Genomic DNA, 24,353 nt, shown 5'->3' with positions numbered 1-24,353 from the left:
GCAGGCCAAAGGGAAGAGCCTCACCCTGGGGAACATGGGCCAGCAAAGCTCCATGAAGACCCAGAAGCTGAGGAGGAGAAACCAATTCCACTGAGATGTTTGGTGCGATCCCGGGTGTATTGAAAATGCCTCTCATACTTTCAGGTGAACGGGAGGCAGTGCTGTATGTGCCTCTGCTTGTCAAGGGGTGTGGTGGTTGACATCTGCCAAATTCTTCGGGAGGATGGCCTGGGAGGCCATACATTGCCAGTGACTCTAACGGGACCACCACACTCAACTTTTTTGCGAGTGGCTCATTCCAGGACTGCACTGGGGACCTTTATGGAATATTACAATCCTCCACTCATAAATGCTTCGAGAGTTTACCGATGCCGTATTCAGTAAGGCACACAATTACGCCCAGTTCTCTTTCAATGATGCCAGAGCAGTGGGATTTGCAGCGATCTCTGGCTTCCCCCAGGTGCAGGGTGCCATTGACTGTACACATGTGGCTTTGAGCACCTTGGCAGCAGCCACTACAATTCACCAATAGAAAAGTCTTCCACTCTCTCAACGTGCAGCTGATCTGTGACCACCAAAAGCAGATTATACTGGTCTATGCAAGGTGCCCCGGGAACTTGCATGACTCTGACATCCTGAGTCATTCGCAGGTGCCACAGATCTTAGAGGCCCTCAGCACATTCAAAGTTGGCTCATCGGTGAGAAACGCCACCCGCAAAAGAATGACACCCATTTAGCCACCAAGTGCTTCAGATGTGAGGAACAATGCGGTTCATTCCGTGACACGATCCTTGATTGAGCAGACTACTGGCATGCTGAAGATGTGTTTCAAATGTCTGGACTGGTCAGGCAGTGGTCTCCAGTACTCTCCCCAATGGGTGTCCCACATCATCGTGATTTACTGCACTCTACAGAACCTGTGCTCCAAAGTGGGTGAATTGCCAGATAGAGAGAGGGAGGAGCTGCACATCTCCTCCAATGAGGAGGACATCAAGAGGGATGAGTTTGATGAGGGCGAGGATGTTGAGGCCCCAGGGGAAGAGGTCAAATGCAGCAGACATGTGAGATCTTTATAGTTACAAAGTTCCAGGACAATGATGACAAACATCCCGTACGAGCATCTTTCACCTGTGCCCTCCATGCAGGCTCGACATTATCAGCTTCTTTACAATCCTCAGCATCTCAATGAAGGACGCCAATCTCAGAATGAGTTGTCACAATATTGTGTGACAAAGGCCTCATCCTTGGAAAGCTTGGCAGCCTCTGGAGCATGTGGCCGCTCTGTTCTGGGATAAGAACTCCACCACCATGCACTGTGAAGAAACTAGACATGGAACAGTCCTTTCAAACATTTCACTGCCTATGGCAGCTTTTAAGAGGCAGGAACAGCACTGCAAACCTCAGTGCACTCATGGCAGTATGCCTGGAGCTTTGCAAGATGCCTCAAGGGGGACAACATCTATCATTGGTTCTCACCTGAACGTCTGAGAGCTGATCTGAATCCAGGCTGTGGCATCTCTCCACAGGCCATCCCTCATGAAAGAATAATGTTCTGGCCTGATCTTCATTCTCAGTTCCCAGTATGAGATTGTTCTTTAGGCCGCAGTGAGCTGTCACTCTCCGTCATGGATGCAAACCTATGAGTCATGTCACCTTTGCGTACAAAGAGAGCGCTTCAGCAGCACCATCGTCTGGTCACTGACAAACGCTCATGCCGCAGCCTACTTATGGAGCTTCCCAATGTCACGTCCAGCATTGCCTTGGCATCTGTGGCCCAGAAAACGTCAACGCTGTATTTAGACATTACTAAGTAGCTTCACTGACACTAAAGAGCAAACATCAGATGCAGGGGAGTTTCACCTCCACATTTTCATTCCAGCAGTTTCAGATGGACACAAGGAAACCTGGCACAATGCTGGCATTGTGACGATCAGATAGCCATGCTGATTGTCCATCGGAGAGCTGGCCCAAGGATCATGTCAAGCCACGCTAGCCAGACCTTCAGGTCCAGAGCAGCATCCTCCCACTTAATAGCTCAGCATCAGGAGCCTAGACACACACCTCTGATCTCGCACACGTTGCCGTCTAGCAAGCGCTACAGGAGTCACAAAGTCCTAACTGGGTCCATAGCTCTGCATAATGCAGGTGGAGAAGCAGTAAGGGGACGGTGTGGCAGGCAAATGAGAGCCCGTCTGTGATTGAAATGGTGTATTTCTCGGGAATGCATTATTAATGAGATGGGATTAGGACGACATGGCGTCAAAAGCCGCCATTGCGGCCATCAGGTAAAACGTCCTTTTTCCCGCCCGCTACCAGGCTTAGTACAAATCTGGGGCGATTCCGCCCATTGAAAGCTAGTCTCTGGTGACCATGTCATCAACTGCTGTCCATCACAAGAAAGAATAAAGATAAAAAAGGCCCTGTCCAGCTGTAGCAAGACTCCCCTACTTTGTAAGGGGTGGGGGGCAGTGGCATAGTGGTATTGTCACTGACCAGTAATCCAAAGGCCCAGGGTTATGCACTGGGGACCGGGGTTCAAATTCCATCATGGCAGATGGTGAAATTTGAATTCAAAGTCTGATGACGACCATGAAACCATTGCCGATTGTCATTAAAAGCCCATCTGGTTCACTAATTTCCTCCCTTTAGGGAAGGAAATCTGCCATCCTTACCTGGTCTGGCCTACATGTGACTCCAGACCCTCTGCAACGTGGCTGACTCTTAAATACCCTCTGAATAAGGGCAATTAGGGATGGGAAATAAATGCTGGCCTAGCCAGCAACGCCCACATCCCATGAATGGATAAAAAATAAATTATACTCCATTGCCCTTGCAATAAAGGCCAACTTTCCAATTCCCCTTTCAATTACTTGCTGTACCTGCACGTGGGCTTTTTTGTACCACAGATTTGTGCCGTCTCTCCCATTTAAATAACATTCTGCTTCTCCTTACAAGGAAAGTACTCAAGATAACATATGTTATGTAGGTAATGGCAGGAATTTAACACCATTGGCTGGAAAGCCGGGGTGAGCCTGTTTTGCAAAGCCTTGGAAGCCACAAATCTCTCCTCTGAGGCTCCAGCAATTAATTGCCTGAAGTTCTGGTTTCTGGTCCTCCGAGGCAGAGGATGTCCCAAAAGGGGCTGACCAACAGCTCTTCAGTCCCAAGAGCAGAACTGGGAGGTGTGGGGGGGAGGTCTTCAAGCTGGAGCCGCTTTTGCTGCTGCAGGGACTCTCCGTGGGGCAGAGGCTTTCCGATCAGGGGGAACCGCCCTCTCAGCCTGCTGGGTATACATGGCCCCCCCCCACCATGTGGCATGGGCCCCTCAGCTACGCCTCTGAGGATGGGGGTATAAAATTCTGGCAAATCCTTCATTGTGGGATAACATAAACTCTACAAAAATGTGTGGAGGAGAAATAGTCACAGATTGACCTTTCTAGCTTGAAATACATGCTGGATGGAAATTAACTCTAAAATTAAATGGGTGGCTGCAAGTCATCAACTGTCTGATTGTTTTACAAAAAGAAACGCATGTACAAAGATTTCATGAGGTGTCAGCTGTGGCTCAGTTCATAGCACCCTCGCCTTTGAATCAGAAGGTTGTGGGTTCATGTCCCACTCCCGGAAACCAAGAACTGCGAATGTACTCGAAAGAGTTACATGCGATCTGTTGATAACTCGAAAGAGTTACAAAGGTTGCGTTAGAGGTCCTATAGGAGGGATGTCTCACAATGTAATGCTTTACATAGAGCATGGAAGTTATTTTGATTTAATTTGTTTTGAACTTTTGGTTGTGCCTAATTTTTATTTAAAGGGAAAGAAAGGAATCTCTCAATTGCATATTGATTGTATTTAATTTGAATTTAATTAATTGTGTCTTTTTCTTTAAATTATATGCAGGTGGTGGTTATTAATTAGGGGTTCACTTGAGCATGTATGAAGAGGCATTTATTGAAACTGTGATGTGGTTGAGTTAGCTCTATGTTTGTAATACTACAATATAGAACTAAACAGCTGCATATTATTGTATTTTAAAGAAGGGAGGTTTCACACTGATGATGATGACATAAACCTGGTGTAAAATCTGACACTAATTAGGACCAAGGGACTAATTGGATAGCTCTGTTAAGGAGAGGAGCCAACACAGGCACAATGAGCGAAATGCCCTCCCGCTGTGCTCTAAGATCCTATGATTAAACCAATCAAAAAACGGCTGCTGCATCTTGATTATGTCAAATATGCTGATCAGCTCAATTTTCACATTCACTCTAAAGCAATCAATTAAAATACATCTTGACGTAAGCATATAAGAAATAGGAGCAGGATAGGCCATTTGGCCTTTCAAGCCTGCTCCGCTATTTAATAAGATCATGGCTGATCTGATTGTGGTCTTAACTCCTCTTTCCTGCCCATCCTCCACAATCCTTGACTCAATTGGAGATCAAAAATCTATCCAACTCAGCCTTGAATATATTCAATGTCCCTGCAACCACTGCTCTCTGGGGTAGAGAATTCCAAATATTAATTGCCCTCTGAGAGAAGAAATTCCTCCTCATCTCTATTTTAAATCGGAGACCCTTCATTTTGAAACTGTTCCCTCTAGTTCTAGATTCCCCCAAGAGGGGAAACATCGTCTCAGCATCTATCCTGTCAGCCCCCTCAGAAACTTATATGTTTCAGTAAGATCACTGCTCATTCCTGGGTATAGGCTCAATCTGGTCAACCTTTCCTCACAATGCCTTGTACAGTTGTAGCAAGACTTCCCTAATTTATGCTCCATCCCCCTTGCAATTAAGGTCAACATTCCATTTACCTTCTAATTACTTGCTGTACCTGCATACTAACTTCTTGTGATTCATGCACAAGGACACCCAGATCCCTCTATACCACAGCATTCTGCAATCTCTCTCTATGTAAATAATATTCTGCTTTTCTATTCTTCCTGCCAAAGTGGACAAGCTCACATTTTCCCATGTTATGCTGCCATTTCTGAGATGTTTGGAAATAAAAAGACCTAAGGAGAGATAGCAAGCAGGTCAAGTTTTATAAAAGATGCTCTGTTTTCTCCTGCTGGAGCTCTCTCATTATGTCTAAAGCAAGATCCCCTAAACAGCAATGAGGCCAATTATCTCTTTATTTTAAGTAGCTTTGAAGGCCACATATTGACCTGGACACTGGTAGACCTCTCTGCTCTTTTCAGAATAGTCCCATGGAATCTTTAATATCCATGCAGTCACTTAACATCTCATGGAAATGATGACACCTCAGTTAATGCAGAATTCACTCAGGTCTACAGTGAAGCATCAACTTCGATTAACGCTCAAGCGCTGAAGTGGAACTATAACAAAGAACAAACAAAGAGAACAAAGAAAAGTACAGCACAGGAACAGGCCCTTCGGCCCTCCAAGCCTGCGCCGATCATATTGCCCATCAACAAAAACATTTTGCACTTCCGGGGTCCGTATCCCTCTATTCCCATCCTATTCATGTACTTGTCAAGCTGCCTCTTAAATACCACTATCGTACCTGCTTCCACCTCCTCCTCTGGCAGCGAATTCCAGACACTCATTACCCTCTGCGTAAAAAACTTGCCCCGCACATCTCCTCTATAGTTTTCTCCTCTCACCTTAAATCTATGTCCCCTAGTAATTGACTCTTCCACCCTGGGAAAAAGCTTCTGACTATCTACTCTGTCCATGCCACTCATAATTTTGTAAACTTCTATCAAGTCGCCCCTCAATCTCCGTCGCTCTAGTGAGAACAATCCAAGTTTCTCCAAACTCTCCTCATAGCTAATAACCTCCAGACCAGGTAGCATCCTGGTAAACTTCTCTGCACCCTCTTCAACGCCTCCATATCCTTCTGGTAATGTGGCGACCAGAATTGCACGCAATATTCCAAGTGTGGCCTAACCAGCGTGACTTCCCAGCTTTTATACTCAATACCCCTGCCAATGAAGGCAAGCATGCCATATGCCTTCCTGACTACCTTATCCACCTGCGCTGCCACTTTCAGTGACCTGTGGACCTGAACACCCAGATCCCTCTGCCCGTCAATGCACTTAAGGGTTCTGCCATTTACTGTATAATTCCTGCCTGTATTAGACCTTCCAAAATGCATTACCTCGCATTTGTCCGGATTAAACTCCATCTGCCATTTCTCCGCCCAAGTCTCCAACCGATCTATATCCCGTTGTATCCTTTGACAATCCTCTTCACTATCTGCAACTCCTCCAACCTTAGTGTCGTCTGCAAACTTACTAATTAGCCCAGTTACATTTTCCTCCAAATCATTTATGTACACTACAAACAGCAAAGGTCCCAGCACTGATCCCTGTGGAACTCCACTAGTCACAGCTCTCCATTCAGAAAAGCACCCTTCCACTGCTACCCTCTGTCTTCTATGACCAAGCCAATTCTGTATCCAACCTGCCAGCTCACCTCTGATCCCGTGCGACTCTACCTTCTGTACCAGTCTGCCATGAGGGACCTTGTCAAAGGCCTTACTGAAATACATGTATATAACATCCACTGCCCTTCCATCGTCGATCATCTTTGTCACTTACTCGAAAAACTCGATCAAATTAGTGAGACACGACCTCCCCTTCACAAAACCATGCTGCCTCTCACTAATACGCCCATTTGCTTCCAAATGGTAGTAAACCCTGTCACGAAGAATCTTCTCCAATAATTTCCCTCCCACTGACATAAGGCTCACCGGCCTGTAATTTCCTGGATTATCCCTGCTACCCATTTTAAACAATGTAACAACATTGGCCATTCTCCAGTCCTCTGGGACCTCACCTGTAGCCAGTGAGGATACAAAGATTTCTGTCAAGGCCCCATCAATCTCCTCCCTTGCCTCCCTCAGTACTCGGGGGTAGATGCTCCCTTACTGAAACTTCCCTTCTGATTCAGGTGCGACCGGAAGTAGGTTACTTATCAAATGTCCCCAGAACCATATTCATAATCACACAGTCCAAGGATTACATTCTATTCAGAAGCCTGCACCTCTAGTTACTCTCTTAAACACAATTTTCAATGTTTTTTGGAAAAGAATGAAATCTGGCAAAAATAATGCACCAGCTTTCTGGCTTTGTGTTGATCTTACAGGCACTTCTAATGAAATAGTTGATTAATTCACTGCATTCTTATAGGTCTATTTTACAAGTGGCTGTCTGAACATTACACTTCTATACTTTCCCCTACCCAAATCATCCATCTGCTGCACACCTCACGCATAACAGGACTTGCACACTCTCACCTTGTCCGCCCCACCATAGCAGATCATTTGGCCTGGGACCGTGCGTCACTTATTGAGGTATCCCTGCTGGAACAACGTAGGGTAGAGAAAAAGATTTGCTTGCCTGAAATGGAGTCTGGCTGTTGTAGTTCTTCACTTCCTTATTGGCTCCGCGGAACAGCAGCACTCGAGCACAGCTTTCCTGTAGAAACAAACATTATTATCAAGCTATGACAGCGTGATTTCAGCTGCTATCCTTTGTAATGGGTGTTCATTCTCCACAGTCCCAGGTAATTCATTGGCATAGTGCATCTTCTAAATTCAGACATCCTATAACATAAATCAGGGCCACTCAGATCTCCTGGACTAGTGTCAGTTGCCTAAGGGACTTTAGAAAAAACTTGACATTTTTTCCCCTAATTGGCCCTGCTTTTATTTTTTAACCCTTTTTGCCTCCACACAGGATGGCGTCAGATGGCAATTGTACATATTATGATGTACAAGACATGACCACATTTTCCAATCTGGCTGGTTTAATTAGCAGGTTTTTTCCTGTCTGTTATTTTTGTACGTTTGTATACAAGCGACAACAAAAAGCTTTACAAACTGGTTTGGTAATGAGCATGTCTTCAAACTAGCTTGGAAGAACTGACTTCTGATAGTGGAATCAGGCCTACCATGAAAACATTTCATTACTCTCGTGTGATGGTCCAGGGTCTGGAGTACAGCTGGGGCATTTTGTGTGGCTCCATTCGAAGCTTTAATCCCAAAGAATTGTAAAACAAAAAGAGAAATGCAGGAAAAACTAAACAGGTCTGTGGAGGGAGAAACCGAGTTAATTTTTCGAGTCCAATATGACTCCACTTCAGAACTGAAGAGAGGTAGAAATGTGACGGTTTTTATGCTGTTGAGAAAGGGAGAAGGGTCAGATGGAACAAAAGTGAAGGTCAGGAAAGGGTTAGAGGGTGGGAGAAATTAAATATCAAAGATGCCATGGAACAAAAGGCAAGGTGAGTTATGTTTGCAGCAAAGAAATAAAAATATAGGTCCAGAATAGGTGTTAATAGCAGAATCAAGGTCAGCTCAGTCTGAAAGCAAAAATAAGATACAGACTGACACTTGGCAAACAAAAACATTGAAGTTCAGAATGGAGGACAGTTTATGGTCTGGAGTTGTAGAGCTCAATGTTGAGTCCAGAAGGCTGTAACGTGTGTAATCAGGAGATGAGGTGCTGTTCCACCAGCTTGCATTGGCTTCACTGGAACAGTGTAGCAAGACAGAAATGTGAATATGAGAGCAAGATGGTGAATTGAAATGGCAAATGACCGGAACACCTCTGCTCAGTCTGCAAGCATGACCCCCCGAGCTTCTGGTCACTTACAGCCTTCTGGGCTCAACATTGAATTCAACAACTTCAGACCATGAACTCTCCTCCATTTTGAATTTTTTTATATTTTGTTTATTTTTTGCCAAGTGCCAGTCTGTATCTTGTTTTTGCTTTCAGACTGAGCTAACCTTTGTTCTGCTTTAACACCTACTCTGGACCTATACTTTATTTCTTTACTACAACAATTACTACTCCCTTTTCCTTTTGTTCCAAGACATCTTTGTCATTTAATCTCCTCTGTCCTCTAACCTTTCCCTAACCTTCCCTTTTGTTGACCCTCCCTACTTTTTCAACAGCATAAAACCCATCACATTTCTACCTCCCTTCAGTTCCGAAGAAGAGTCATATTGGACTCAAAACATTAACTGTGTTTCTCTCTCCAGAGTTGCAGCCAGACCTGCTGAGTTTTTCCAACACTTTATATTTTTATTTCAGATGTCCAGCATCTGCAGTATTTTGCTTTTATATAACCAAAGAATGGTTTCTGAAAGAGAGATTGTTTTGTTTGTCTAACTGAAATCTTTAATAGATCATAATTTTGTTTGTGGTTGACATAAAACTGACCAATCGCAGAGCAAATCAGAACTTCTCAACTATAAGACCCAGCCTCCCTGTCAAATTGACGAAGGAACTGCCTTAATCTGCATTGGGAGAGTTGAGGTTCAGCAGATGTCTGTTCCATTTCACTCCTTCTCAATGGTTAACCAACTGGTAATGTAGGAAACTGAAATAAATTGGCGATTGGAATTTTTGAGAGTTCACTGCCCCTTTACTTGTTGAACCCAAGAACCAATCCAATCTCTGACCAACAGGCTCATCCATTCTCTTCTTCAAGTTGCACATGAGCTGAGTTGGACAGTCCAGGGTATTGGGTGAGTTACATCATTAGCAGTACAAACTTAAAGAAAGCACCACACAATCTGTATTTGGAATCCATTCATCATGTGACATATTTTAATATGGGACAAGCGAAGACCTGTTACCTGGAAAAGAGTTACTGACCTGAAACGTTAACTCTATTTCCCTCTTCACAGGTGCTACCAGGCCTGCTGAGTGTTTCCAGCATTTTATGGAAGTTACATTATTTTTCCAAAACATTATTATTGTTGCAAGCAATCAAATTAAAAACTATGAAGCGTGAATAAAAGAGAAGCAGACTGCCAGAGTGTATTGTTACAGTCAGGTGAGGAGGGGCTGAATGGTCCCCCTCTTCTCCCTCTCCTCAACTGACTGCAATAGGCTTTTTTTTTGAAACGGATATAGTTGCCAATTCTGCAAGAGTTTAACCGTTAATGTGCTGTGATCATAAAAGAGCCAATCAGACAGGTTTTCTTGAGTTTAACCAAGAAAGAGGTTAGCTTCATTTTACTTAAACCAATCTAAGTAAAATAATAAAATATGCTCCCACTTTCACAAGCACATACCAAAGGATTACAGAGTGGGGAAGGATAGATTTGTCAACTTAGAGTCCAGAAAAATAAAAGGGTATACAGTCTGTAATTTGGTGACTCAGCTGGCCTCAGGCAGAATTCGATGGTCTTGTAACTTTCCTTTGGTGGTCCCGATGCTTCTGATTTCGAGATGTAGACGGCTGATTTAGCTGTACTCCTGGAGATGGCAGTGCTGAGTTGGCTTGTTTTAAGAAGTCTCTGCCTGAAGCAGAGGCGTCCCTGAACGGTCATGGTCAGCAAACAGGGTTTGAAGTTTGCAAGGTGGGTTGGAGAGCAAGGGAGGAAGGAGGGACCCCACTTGGGTCTTCTCTTGTCAGCATCTCAGCTGTGTCTCTTACTGCAGCGAAAACAGTGTGAACACACAAAGGGTGGGCCTTGACATGACTGTCACCCAGTGATTCAAACATGATTGTGATTGGTGTATTTCGCCTTGGAGCTTAATCAGTTCAGGTCTAAAAGTCCTCTCCCTCAGCCAGTGTCCCAGTATTCAAGTGATTGGTTTTAGCATATCCCATTGTAGCTTGATGAGTTCATATGTGGGAACACCCTGTTGAAAATCATAGGTGAGTACCTTGATGCCTTGCTAATGGGAACAGGATATGTGGCTCGCTCATATTCTTTAGAGGCTTTTGTCCTTGATGGGTCTTTGCAGACAAAGTGTCTCCATCTCAATGGATTGGAATGTGGAATGTTCTGTGATGCAAATTGGGTAGCCATCTTTGCTGTGATCTCAAGTCAAACTTTTAGGATTGAATATTTCCTGCCTCCGGCGGGTGTGTTTCTCATTGGGAGGAGCGGGGCACATAAAATGGGCCCATCCCTCCCCCAAGCTCATCCCCATAATACAGGGTTGGGTGGGCCCCAAAATCAGTAGCTCAGCTGCCATATTTAAATGAATAATTAAGGGTCAATTAGGCTTGTTATCAAGCCAATTGACCATGTTAATACCCAGCTCATGCCATAAAACTTTTGGTAGAGGCAGCAGGGCGGGAGGGGAAAGGTTGCTTTTTAAACTGTTTAAAGGGTGGTCGTTCTTTGGGGGCTATCCTGGGCTGATCACAGGGTGGCCCCCCCCTTAAGTCGAACACCCCCTTACTTCCTACCTGCTCTATCCCTTAAACTCCCCCTTCCCCCCACCCCAGGCCATAAGATCATAAAACATAGGAGCAGAAGTAGGCCATTTGGCCCATCGAGTCTGCTCCGCCATTCAATGAGATCATGGCTGATCTGATAATCCTCAATTCCATTTTCCTGCCTTTTCCCCATAACCCTTGATTCCCTTACTGATTAAAAATCTGTCTATCTCAGCCTTGAATATAACAACTTAACAACCCAGCATCTACAGCCATCTGTGGTAAAGAATTCCACAGATTCACTACCCTCAGAGAAGAAATTCCCCCCTATCTCTGTCTTAAATGGGCGACCTCTTACTCTGAGATTATGCCATCTGGTCCTAGACTCTTCCACAAGAGGAAACAACCTCTCAGCATCTACCCTGTCAAGCCCTCCTAAGAATATGTTTCAATAAGGTCGCCTCTCATTCTTCTAAACTCCAATGATACAGGCCCAACCTACTCAACCTCTCCTCATAAGAAAGTCCCTCCAATACCAGGATTAACCTAGTAAACCTTCTCTGGACTGCCTCCAATGCCAACATATCTTTCCTTAGATAAGGGGATCAAAACTGTTCACAGTATTCTAGGTGTGGTGTAACTAGTGCCTTGCATAGTTTTGGGAAGACTTCCCTATTTTTATACTCTATTCCCTTTGATATAAAGGCCAATATTCCATTTTCCTTCCCTATTACCTGCTGAATTTGTGTTAGCTTTTTGGGATTCATGCACAAGGACAACCAAATCCTTCTGTGCTGCAGCCTTCTGCAGTCTTTCTCCATTTAAATAGTATTCAGCTCCTCTATGCTTCCTGCCAAAGTGCATAACCTCACATTTTCCCACATTGTATTCCATCTACCATGGTTTTGCCCACTCACTTAACCTATCTATATCCCTCTGTAGACTCTTTGTGTCATCCTCACCACTTACATTCCCATCTATTTCTGTGTCATCCACAAACTTGCTGATAGTACATTCACTTCCCTCATCTAAGTCATTAATATATATTGTAAATAATTGTGGCCCCAGCACTGATCCCTGTGGCACTCCACTAGTTACAGGTTGCCATACTGAAAATGTCCCCCTTATCTCAACTCTCTGCCTTCTATTAGTTAGCCAATCCTCTATTCGTGCTAATGTACTACTCCCATTATGGGCTCTTATTAAGTAGCTTTATGTGCGGTACCTTATCGAATGCCTTTTGGAAATCCAAATATATTACATCTCCTGGTTCCCCTTTATCTATCCTGCTTGTTACCTCCTCAAAGAATCCTAATAAATTTGTCAGACATGATTTCCCCCTCATCAAGCCATGTTGACTCTGCTTAATTATATTATGCATTTCTAAATGCTCTGCTATTATACCCTTTATAACAGACTCTAACATTTTCCCAATGACAGATGTTAAGCTAACTGGCCTATATTTACCTGTTTTTTGTCTCCCTCCCTTTTTGAATTAGAGCGTTACATTGACAGTTTTCCAATCTTCTGGGACTTTTCCAGAATCTAAGGGCAGAGCTTTATGGCCCTGTTTCGGCGGGGACGGGGCCAGAAAATGCAGCGAGACATTCTAAACCCCATTGGCTTTGGCAGGAATGTAAAATTTCGCTGCTGTAAAATTTTGCCCCAAGGATTCTTGGAAGATTACTACCAGTGCATCCACTATCTGTGTAGCTACTTCCTTTAATATACTAGGATGCAACCCATTAGGTCCAGGGTACCTATTGGCCTTTAGTCCCATTAGCCTCCCTAGTACTTCTTTTCTAGTGATAGTTATTGTATTTATTTCCTCTCCCCTTTTGTCCCTTGATTATTTAGTATTTTTGAAATGCTATTAGTGTCTTCTACCATGAAGACTGGTGAAAAGTATTTATTCAACTCCTCTACCATTTCCTGGTGCCCCATTATTATTTCCCCAGTCTTGTTCTCTAAGGGGCCTATGTTCACTTTGGTCTCTCTCTTCCTTTTTATATGTTTAAAGAAGCTCTTACTGTTCGTTTTTATATTACTTGCTAGTTTACCCTCAAAGTTTATTTTCTCCCTCTTTATTATATTTTTGGTCATCTTTTATTGGCTTTTAAAACCTTCCCAATCCTCTGGCTTACCACTAATCTTTGCCACATTGCATGTTTTTCTTTCAATTTGATACTATCCTTAACTTCTTTGGCTAATCTTGGTTGGTTTATCCCCTTCCTCAAATCCTTCTTCCTCACTGGGATATATCTTTGTTGTGAGTCAGGAACTACTTTCTTAAATGTCTGCCATTATTCATGAACCATCTTTTCTGATAACTCCTTTCCCAGTCCACTCCAGCCAACTCTGCCCTCATTTCTTTGTAATTATCCTTATTTAAGTTTAACACAGTTGTTTCCAACCCAAGTTTCTCACTCTTAAACTGAATGTTAAATTCAACCATGATATGGTCACTGTTTCCGAGGGGATCTTTTACTCTGAGATCATTTATTAAAACTGCCTCATTACACATTACCAGATCCAAATTAGCCTGATCCCTGGTTGGATCCACAACATATTGCTCTAGGAAACTGTCCCAAATACATTTTATGAATTTTTGCCCGTGGTTACCTCTGCCAATTTGATTTTCCCAATCTGCATGAATATTAAAGTCACCCATGGTGAATGTACTGCCTTTTCTACATGCCCTCATTATCTCCTGATTTGTTCTCTGTCCCACAGTATAGCTACTGTAAGGGGACCTGTGGAATACTCCCACTACTGTCTTCTCCCCCTTGTTATTTCTTACCTCTAGCCATATGGATTCTACATCTTCCGATCCAAGAATAATTTCTTGCTATTGTACTTATTCCATCTTGAACTAACAAAGCTACCCCACCACCCTTTCCTTCCGACTTGTCCTTTCAAAAAGTCACATACCCCTGAATATTTAGTTCCCACTTTAATCTCCTTGTAACTATGTCTCCATAATGGTTATAAGATCATACCCATTACCCTCAATCAACCTACTCAAACCCTCTAGCCCAAGACCCCAACCTTACCCGCTCCAGGGATCCATAGGTCTTGGTCTTCTTCTTTTCCTGCAGTCCAGGCCACTGCCAATAATGTCTTCCTGGCGATGCTGAGACTGATGGAGCTGCCAACTAATCGGATAGGCCGACAGCTCCAGAGGGCAGGACCTCCGCCCCAAGTCCCACTTGGCCCTCGTTAGTCTGCCTGCAGCACTTCATGGCTGCGGGGTGGGTTGGCACGGATCATGCCGGCTCCACATGACTTCTGGGGTGGGTGTGCCAACTGTACCCTCAGCCCTCCCCCAGCCCCCACCCCACCCGCACCCCCCGCCCCGTATTATTCCACCCTCAGTTTGTGTTTTAAAAAGTCTCTGTTTTTTAAAAGTTCAGTACAGTTTTTCAGCTGTTGGATTAAAAATCATTGTTTGACATAATGCATGTTTTCATGATAGTGTGATATCTTTTCAAAACTCTGTCCCTGAATTTCCTTTGGGCTTTCTGATGGTGTGCTGTCAGTGCCGCGGAATCCCACATTTACGCACATAAGCAGGGTTTTCACTGCATTTCCAGCGAAGTTACGGTGGCAGAAAGCCTAAGGAAATTGAAGGCATGAAACTCACTGAGAAATTTCTACAACTTTCAAAAGACTTAAACTTCACTAATCCAGACCAACACACGACCAATCTGATACAGTGCGGCTGGACAGAGGAAAACATCACACATCTGTCCAAAGCTACAAAGCACAAAACACTGAGAAACATGGTTGATTATTCAGTGTTCCATACGCCATGGCTCTGCAGTGATTAGCGGTACAAGTGTCTACCTCTAGCCTGTGTCCCTGCTGATTAGGGTGTCTTGCAGGGAGATTGAATATTTCACAGAGTTGTCATCAGCTCACAACATGGTTTGAAGTATGTTTCAGGAAGCTGGAACTCAACTTGTATTTACTAGTCATCTTGAAACCAAGCTGGAAAAAATGATAGGCTACAAACAGATTTACAACTGGAAAAAAAATGCTAAGGGATTCATATACCATCAATCTGTTGACATAATTACTCCTTCAAGGGAAGCTCCAGGATAGCTATTGCTGGAGCTACTCTGTAAGCTAGAAATTTTTAAGATAGTGCAGAGTACAAAATGTATTAAAATGATCATCCAGTAATGTGAGAACAGTAACTTATAGCTATAAGGGGTCACTTTCCCACTGTGTATTAAGGATAGGATGCCTTGCTCATGGCCAGTGGGTATTGGAAATGTTGCCACAGTGGCCTCAAGATTGTCCAATGGTGGGAAAATTATGTGCTGCATTTGAAAACAGGTCATACCCATAATGATTGCCCATCTATCTCAATGCACAAATTATGTAAACAGACTTTTGGTCAACTGACTGATCATAGTTTGGAATTTGACACTGGAAAGTAGCGAATGGCTTCTATCGGTGGTGCTCCAATGCCCCATGAGTATTGAGGCAGGGCTGGTCCAATTAGCTTTTATGCCCCTATGAAATTATGTTCTTGGCTAATTCAAAGTATCTCACTTAGTTGCCTGGCAACACCTACTTATATAAGCCTTCAGAATTTAGGCTCTATGATATCTGGTAATTACCCTTTGATAGAGTTAAACAAGAAAAGAAGCTCCCTTCCCCTCTGGAACTCCCTACCCCACCCTATTTACTTCCCTCTCCTTTGCAGGATCTATCTCCTCGACCATGCTTTTGATCATTTTTTTCTCCAGCTCTCCCTGAGTGTCTGTTATTTCCCCCTCTGTAAATCACCTTGGACTTTTACAGTAGGGAGGAGAGTAACAGGCTTCAGGAGGACATAGAGAGGAAGTGCAAGAATAGAGACACCTGCCAATGTACGTAAACAGATCCTCGAAGGTGGCAGGACAAATTGAGAAGGATGTGAAAAAAGCAAACAGGGCCCTTGGCTTTATAAAGAGAGGCATGGAGCACAAAATCAAAGTTACACTAACCTTTTACAAATCACTGGTTAGGCTCTGTCTGGAGTATTGCATTCAGTTCTGGGCACCATACTTTAGGAAAGATGCCAAGGCTTAGAGAGGGCACAGAAGAGATGTCCTAGAATGGTGCAGGGATGCAGAACTTCAGTTACATGTAAAGAAAAGGAACACTAGGGTTTTTCTCCTTAAGAGCAGATAAGGCTAAAGGGATGTTGAATGGAGACGTTCGAAATCATGAAGGACTTTGACAGAGAAAATTAGGAGAAACTTTCCAGTGGTAGAAGGATTGGTAATCGGAGTACACACACTTAAGATAATCGGAGGAGACATGAGGAGGAATATCTTCGCACAATGAGTTGTTATGATTTGGAATATGTTACCTGAAAGGGTGTTGCAAGTAGGTTCAATAAAAAAAACACTTTCAAAAGGGAATTAAATAAATATTGAAGGAGACAAACTTGCAGGCCTATGAGGAAACGGCATTAGTGGGACTAATTGGATAGCTCTCTCAAGGAAGTAACACAGGCAGGATGGGCCAAATGGCCTCCTTTTGTGCTGCATCATTCTATGATGCTGTGATTGCAGGCACTACGTGAATGAGATTGCTGTGATAAAATAAAGGACTGCACCAGCCCCCTCACCTGAAGTGACTAATATGATTCCCATCATACAGCACACATCATTCCTCGGATTCCCACTCCTTGATTGGGTTCACCACCTTATTGACTGAGTTTGCTGTCGCTTCAATGGTTTCCCCAATTAGGTCCAAAGCCTATTCGCTTATGAAACTCTTATTCTATTCTCAGGCAGAGAGCCTGATTGATCACAGTTAATTTGTTGACCTTGAATCAGGAAGCAAAATAAAACCTGAATGTCAAAGGGACTTGTTTTTTTTAATAACAAAGAACCAATTCTGAATGACAGTAAAGGCTGAGATTTGAACAGATGTCTTTTGAATGGGTGTCAGGTTCTCCATCACCAGAGTCACTGAAACATAAATAATTGTTGATTGTTGTTTTATTTTATTTGGTGTCATGATGTCAACTGTGGTTCAGTGGGTAATACACTCAGTCAGAAGGTTGTGGGTTCAAGTCCCACTTCAGAGATGCACAAAAATCTATGTTGATAGTCCCAGTGCAGTACTGAGGTTCTGTCTTTCAGATGAGGTGTTAACAAAGACCGCCATGCCCTCTCAGCAGACATAAAAGACACCAGGACTCTATTTCAAAGAAGAGTAGGGGAGTTGTCTACAGTGTCCTGGCCAATATTTATCCCAATCAACATCACAAAAAACAGATTATCTAGTCATTATCACATTGCTGTTTGTGGAAGCTTGCTGTGCTGAAATTTGCTGGCATGTTCCCTACATTACAACAGTGGCTACACTTCAAAAGCACTATGGGATGTCCTGAGGTTGTGAAAGGTGCTATATAAATGCAAGACTTTCATCAAGTCTTTTAGAGTACCTTGAGTTAAATGTTAACATTTATACAAGATATCCAAAATGAATGGGGGTAATCGCCACAGAGCACACGCTATGCAGTAATCTTCTTAAAGAGTGTGGGGGAAGAGAAAGATGGGAAGGAAAACAGTCTGTTGAGTTAATGTTGGAAAAAAGACCTGTTGCGAGTTGTGATGTTTTGTGCACCCCCTCAGCACTGTACTGGATGTACAGCCTAGATTATGTGTTCAAGGCTCAAGGCTAGGGTTTGTAAAATGCTTGCATCAGTTATGTGAGCAACCAAGGTTCAAGGCCCACTCAGAGTCTTGGGCATATAATCAAAGCTGACACTCCTAGTGCAGTATAGATGGAGTGCTGCACTGCTGGATATGGCATCTTTCAGATGAGATGTTAAAAGGAGGCCCAGTTAGCCCTTAATGATACCTCCTCCTCCACCACCATCCCCCACTCCCCGAACTGAAAAGAAAACTGCGAGGATAGTTTATATGAGCAATTAGGGTTCTATTTTGTGGGAGTTGATTACAGGCTGCCCTATATCCACTTGTACAATAGTGTAACTTGGGGATATAATAATTATAATCCACCCTCACCCCGCAAATCCTGTGAGCTGAACAGGACAGTCCTGTCTGTTGCATGCGCACAATTTCAATCTCTCCAATATTGCACTATGTTAGCACCAGGTGAGTTGATGATGGATCTGACTCAGTAATCTGATAGCTGTTACTGTCAGGTGAACATACAAAATACCAATTTTAACCAGGTTCAATAAGTACAACTTACCTTTGTGTTGTTTTAGTTTATTTGTTTGTAACCAAAAAAAAAAGAGCACCTTTGTGTCATGGTGCAAAGCATTCTTTCCTACATCAGCGGAATTGGAGGTTTCAAAACAGTGCAAGGGGGAGTGAGGTGAGAGCAGACCTACAGACTTCAAAAAAGCCTGAGAGGGAGTGAGACTGAGAGCAGACCCAGAGGCTTCAAAAAAGCATGACAGGGGACGAGACTGAGAGCGAACCCAGTGGTGGTGGCAGTGGGATTCAGTCTGTAGACTGTCTGTATTCAGAGAAAATCAAAGTGTTACATATCGGGAACCAGGTAAGTGATTGGTTGGTTAGTATTTTGCTCGTTTTGCTCATTTATCTTTTCAGAACTGGTACAATTTATTGATTGCTGTAAGGTTTTATTAGTGGTAAGTTCTTGCAGTAGCAATAGTAAAGCTTATTAGGAGTAGTAGGGTTTATTAAATAAAATTCAGTAATTAAAAAGTAATAAATTAATTAACACTAAATAAAGATGGCCGGGCAGGTGGTATGTTGCGACTGCAGAGTGCTGCAGTTCCTGGATGCTAGTGTGATCCAGGGCAAACACATTTGCAGTCAGTGTCAGTGCTCTGAGGAGCTTCAGCTCAGAGTCATTGAGCTGGAGGCCAATCTGCAGACACTGATGCATCAGGAGTGGGGAGAGTTACCTGGACACTTTGTTCCAGGAGGCAGTCACACTCCTTAAGCGAGGCAGATCTTTAGAGTTAGTCACTGGTCAGAGACAGGAGGGTAAGTCAGGCAGGTAAAGGGGTCTATGGTGATAGAGAAGCCTCAGCCCCTGGCTTAGTCCAACAGGTATGGTACCTGTGTGGATGAGGAGAAGGATTGCAAGGTGAATGAATGGATTGGCATGGCACCATGTTGAAGGATGCCATTCAAGTGGGGGGGAGGGTAAAGGAATGTGGTAGTGATAGGGGACAGTATGATCAGAGGGATAATCTGCAGCCGCAAATAAGACCTCTGAAGGCTATGTTGTCTGCCTGGTGTCAGGGTTAAGGGCATTTCCGTGTGGCTGGAGAGGAACCTGGAGTGGGAGGGAGAGGATCCAGTTGTCATGGTCCATGTGGGAACCAACAACGTAGGTAGAACAAGGAATGATGTTCTGCCAAGAGAACATGAGGAATTAGGGGCCAAATTAAAGCACAGAACATCAAAGGTAATTATTTCTGGATGATTACCTGAGCCATGTGCCAATTGGCATAAGGTTAAATAGATTAAAGAATTAAACGCGTGTCTCAAAAGGTTGGTGTGGGAAGAAGGGATTTTGATTCATGGGGCACCGACATCAGTACTCGGGGAACCATGTGCCATTCTGTTGGGATGGGCTGCACTTTAACTGGGCTGGGACCAGTGTCCTGGCCAATCATGTAACTAAGGCTGTGGACAGGGCTTTAAACTAACAGAGGGGGGAAAGTTCGGGTGAAAGGAGATTTAGAAATCCAAAGCTAAAGCTCACGGAATCAGAGCAGAATAGCAACGTGGGTAATGACAAGCAGAATAGGACAGAGAATTTAACAGAAATTGTACATCAATGAATAAGGTTATTGCAGGGGATAGAAGTAAAAAAATGAAATTAAAAGTTCTTTATCTGAATGCACAAAGTATCTGCTGTCAGATAGATGAACTAGTGGCACAAATAGAGGTAAATGATTTAGATCTAATTGCCACTACAGAGACACGGTTATGAGGTGATCAAGGTTGGGAAATAAATATTCCAGGGTACACAATATTTCAGAAAGACAGACGAAATAGCAGAGGAAGACAGTTAGCCCTGATAGTAAAGGATGACATAAGGATTTCAGTGAGAAAGGATCTAGCCTCAGAAGATCATGAAGTAGAATCAGTATGGGTAGAAATTAGAAATAGCAAGAGTCAGAAAACTCTCGTGCGAATAGTTTATAGGCCCCTGAACAGTAGTTATACCATTGGACAGAGCAGTAAACAGGAAATCATTGGAGCTTGTAACAAAGGCAATGTAATAATTGTGGGGGACTTTAATCTTCATATAGACTGGGACAATCAAATTGACAAGAGTATTCTAGAAGATGAATTTGTGGAATGTTTCATGACAGTTTCTTGGAGCAATGTGCTGTGGAACCAACTAAGGATGAAGTTATCTTAGATCTAGTATCGTGTAATGAAGAAGGGTTAATTACTAATGGAGTAGTGAAAGATCCACTGGGAAATAGTGATCATAATGCAATTGAACTCCATGTTAAATTTGAAAGTGACTTACTCCAATCACAAACAAGAATCTTAAAATTAAACAAAGCCAATTACTTAGAAATGAGGGAGAACTGGCTAAGATAAATTAGGTAAAAAGACCAGAAGGTATGGCTGCAAGTGGACAGTGGGTGACATTTAAAGAAACAATCTAAAATGTCCAACAAAAATACATTCCATTGAAAAACAAAAACTCAGCAAGAAAGGCCCATCTGTGGCTCACTCAGGAAGTTAGAGATAGTATTAGATTAAAAGAAGAGGCTTTTAATATTTTTTAAAAAACAGTAACAATCTGAGGGTTGGTGGGCATAAATGGGACATTTTCAAATTGGCAGGTAGTGAATAGTGAAGTACCACAAGGGTGGGGCCTCAGCTATTTACAATCTATATTAATGACTTAAATGAAGAGATAGAGAGTAATGTGTCTAAGTTTGATTCCAACCAAATGGAAAGGTAAGTTGTGGGGAGGACACAGAGAGGCTGCAAAGAGATATAGACAGGTTAAGTGAGTGGGCAACAGGTTGGGAGATGAATTACAATGTAGGGAAGTGTGAAGTTATTCACTTCGGGTGAAAGAATAGAGAAGCTAAATATTTTTTAAAAGGTGAGAACTCCGTAAGTGTTAATGATCAAAGAGACTTGGGTGTGCTCGTACAAGGAACGCAGAAGGTTAGCATGCAGGTGCAGCAAGCAATTAGGAAGGCAAATGCTATGATGCCTTTATTGCAAGGGGATTGGAGTACAGGAATAAAGAAGTCTTGCAACCGTACAGGGTTTTGGTAAGACCACATCTGGAATACTGTGTGCAGTTTTGGTCTCCATAATTAAGAAAAGATATGCTTGCATTGGAGGCTGTACAGCAAAGGTTCATTAAATTGGTCCCTGGGATGAGAGGCTGAGCAAATTGGGTCTATTTTCTCTGAAGTTTAGAAAAATGAGAGGCAATCTCATTGAAAGGTGCAAGATTCTGAAGGGGCTTGATAGGGCAGATGCTGAGAGATTGCTTCCACTGGTCAGGGAATCTAAAATGCAGAGGTACAGATTCAGGATAAGGGGCTGATCATTTAGGACTGAGATGTGGATGAATTATTTCACTCAAAGGGCTGTGAATCTTTGAATTCAGGGGGTTGTGGATGTTCCATTGTTGATGATATTTAAGGCTGGGATAGACAGATTTCTGTTCTCTCAGGGAATCAGAGGATATCTCAGGGGATCAAAGGATATGGAGAAAGTGGGGGAAAGAGCCGGAAAGTGGAGTTGAAGCCCAAGATCGGCCATGATTGTATTGAATGGTGGAGCAGGCTCGATGGGCTGTATGGCCCATTCCTGCTCCTACTTCTTGTGCTCTTCTTTTATTTTCTTTTTTTTTCACTGTCAGAATGCGGGTGCCACAGGCAAAGCTGGCATTTATTGCCCACCCCTAACTACCCTTGTGAAGATGATCCTTCTTCCTGCACTACTGCAGCCCATGTGGTGAAGGGACGTCCACAAAGTCCAAAAGAGTTTCTAATCTAAATTGACTTAAACAGGCGACCTTATAAATTTCCTCCAGTATTTTTAACCTCTTTGTCTCTGTGAAGACCCTCATAGCTTCCATTTGGCAATGCTGACTGCCCCCCTCGCTATTTCCAAAGGCTGCTCTTCTGTATCCCTGTGCCTAACTTTTTAACTCTCCTTCATAAACAGGGATCAAAGGATTTTCCAGCACAATGGACATGATGTGTCTATAGGGAAATGTTAATGTATCTTTTATTGTTTAGTTTCTATTTAGCATATCAACCACTTTTTCTTAGAATTATAGAATCCATAGGAGGTCTTATGGGTAGGATCCGTGCCTCTAAACCAAGTTCAAGTCCTACCCCAGGACTCGATGGCCAAGGAAGGTGTGTTCATAACCTGGTCAAACAGGTTGATTATCTACTTGGAAATCCTTCCAACATATGCCAATGGCAGGTGGTATGAGTGAGAGAGTTTCCTGGTCAGACATGTGATAGACAAAGAAATTGTAGCCTACCATCACTATCCATAGTTCCATGCTATAACATGCATGTAAAAGTGCATGTTGCCACAGCAACCTGGACTCCTTGGGGCAGTGGGGGTGTTGGGGGTGCTGCTTGGCTCAGATAGCCAATTCAGATTGGTGCCAGCAGCAAGGGGTTTGACCCCTGTTCCAGCTGGGGTGGATTTGGGACTTGCTTCCTTGCCCTACCTGTGGTGGACAATGCAACACCGTGGGTCAGACCTGCTTTGGGCAGAGAACAGGAGAAAATAGAATCTAGAGAACAGAAGAAGGCCATTCAGTTCTTCATGCTGTGCCTTTGAAAGAGCAATCGAATTCATCTCATTCCCCTGCCCTTGTTCTTCCCCCCCATACCCCTGTATTATTTTTTCTTTTCAAGTATCTCTCCAATTCCTTTTTTAAAGTTGTTCTAGAATTTGCTTCCACCACACTTTCAGGCAGTGCATTCCAGATCATATCAACTCACTGCGTAAAAATTCTCATCTCTCCTTTGCTTCTTTATCCAATTTGCCAATGAAAACTGCTTGTCCTTATTTACTCTATCAAAGACTTCATAATTTTCAACACCTCTATTAAATCTCCCCTTAACTCTCTCGGCTCTGTAGAGAACAAGCAGGCCTTTCTGTCTAGATGACTTTCTTTAAAAAGAAGTGGTAAGGTTACACTTTGCTTAAAAAGAAATACTGACAGTGGACTTTATTATCAAATCCTTTCTGAGGAAATAAATTATTAAAAATCCTGAAGTGTGACACACCTGAACAGTTAGATCTAAGGCCCCTCACTCACTCATGGAACCAAAATGTCAATAATATAATCAATTGAGAGAGCTGATTCCCCTACACAGAGGAAACCTGATCACATTATCACTGACAGCATATATATCCATGCTACTTGGGAAATCTTCTGATCTTGCTGGGTGGGTCACCTAAATGCTTTTCCCATGTTGCTAAACAGATACAGCCTTGCATTGAAGCACTGGGAGGGGAAACACATGGAATCAGGAATGTGCTGCCCTTAAAGGGCTGCTGCTCAAAACCTAAAGGGATAAAGTTACATAAAGGTAGATGGGTACTTTGGTGGGAAAATTTCAGGACTTCTTTTTAAAGGTGTGAAATTGGCAGCAGTAGGTTTTGAACATTACAAAGGTTATTGTTGGGAGGAGGGAGAAAAACTGGTGAGTGAAACTCGAAAGACAGACAGCACAATGTGAAGGCTCAAAATGAAGCATTTGAGAACACGCTGAGCCGAACCCTTGTTTACGGGATGGCAAATTGGACTTTCTTTCATGTGAGGGAGGCAGAAGGAGGCTTGCTCTGATTAGCACTTCGGGAGGACAACAGTGCACATTGGCAGACAGAAGTTAGATGAGCTGAAAGCTATCTACAGCACTGCAGTACCTGGCAGTAGATGTGGGAGAAGGCAGTGTGCTTCTTAAGGGATCTGGCGGGGCAATGTTAACCAACAGTGCCCCATACCAGGTATATGGCACCTGCAGTGGACTGCAGACTGTCAATCCATGTTGTATTCACTGCTTGTCCATGCCAAACCTTCATATAATCCACTGCATTGCATGCATAGCCATATCTAGCAGGGCACAGAATTAACATATGGTAACAGTGGGCCTTTACTTTGAGAAATACACCAATGTAACACAGACAGTAGTTGAAAGAACAAGGATAAAAGGAATAAATA

At 43.2% G+C, this 24,353-nt stretch overlaps 1 protein-coding gene across 3 annotated transcripts in view; it reads right to left on the bottom strand.

Annotated features, from left to right (window-relative positions):
* shank2b (SH3 and multiple ankyrin repeat domains 2b) overlaps nt 1–24,353 on the bottom strand; it is a 1,028,817-nt gene that overhangs the window by 684,299 nt on the left and 320,165 nt on the right. For all 3 annotated transcript variants that reach the window (XM_078549478.1, XM_078549479.1, XM_078549480.1), the window contains exon 10: nt 7,367–7,444. In XM_078549478.1, the coding sequence (XP_078405604.1) occupies nt 7,367–7,444 (78 nt within the window). The remainder of the gene's footprint in view (nt 1–7,366; nt 7,445–24,353) is intronic.

This window comes from Cetorhinus maximus, chromosome 9 (genome assembly GCF_964194155.1).
Source record: "Cetorhinus maximus chromosome 9, sCetMax3.hap1.1, whole genome shotgun sequence".
NCBI lineage: Eukaryota > Metazoa > Chordata > Chondrichthyes > Lamniformes > Cetorhinidae > Cetorhinus > Cetorhinus maximus.
The sequence above is the reverse complement of the archived record's forward strand: the minus strand, read 5'-3'. Positions and strand labels throughout refer to the sequence as shown.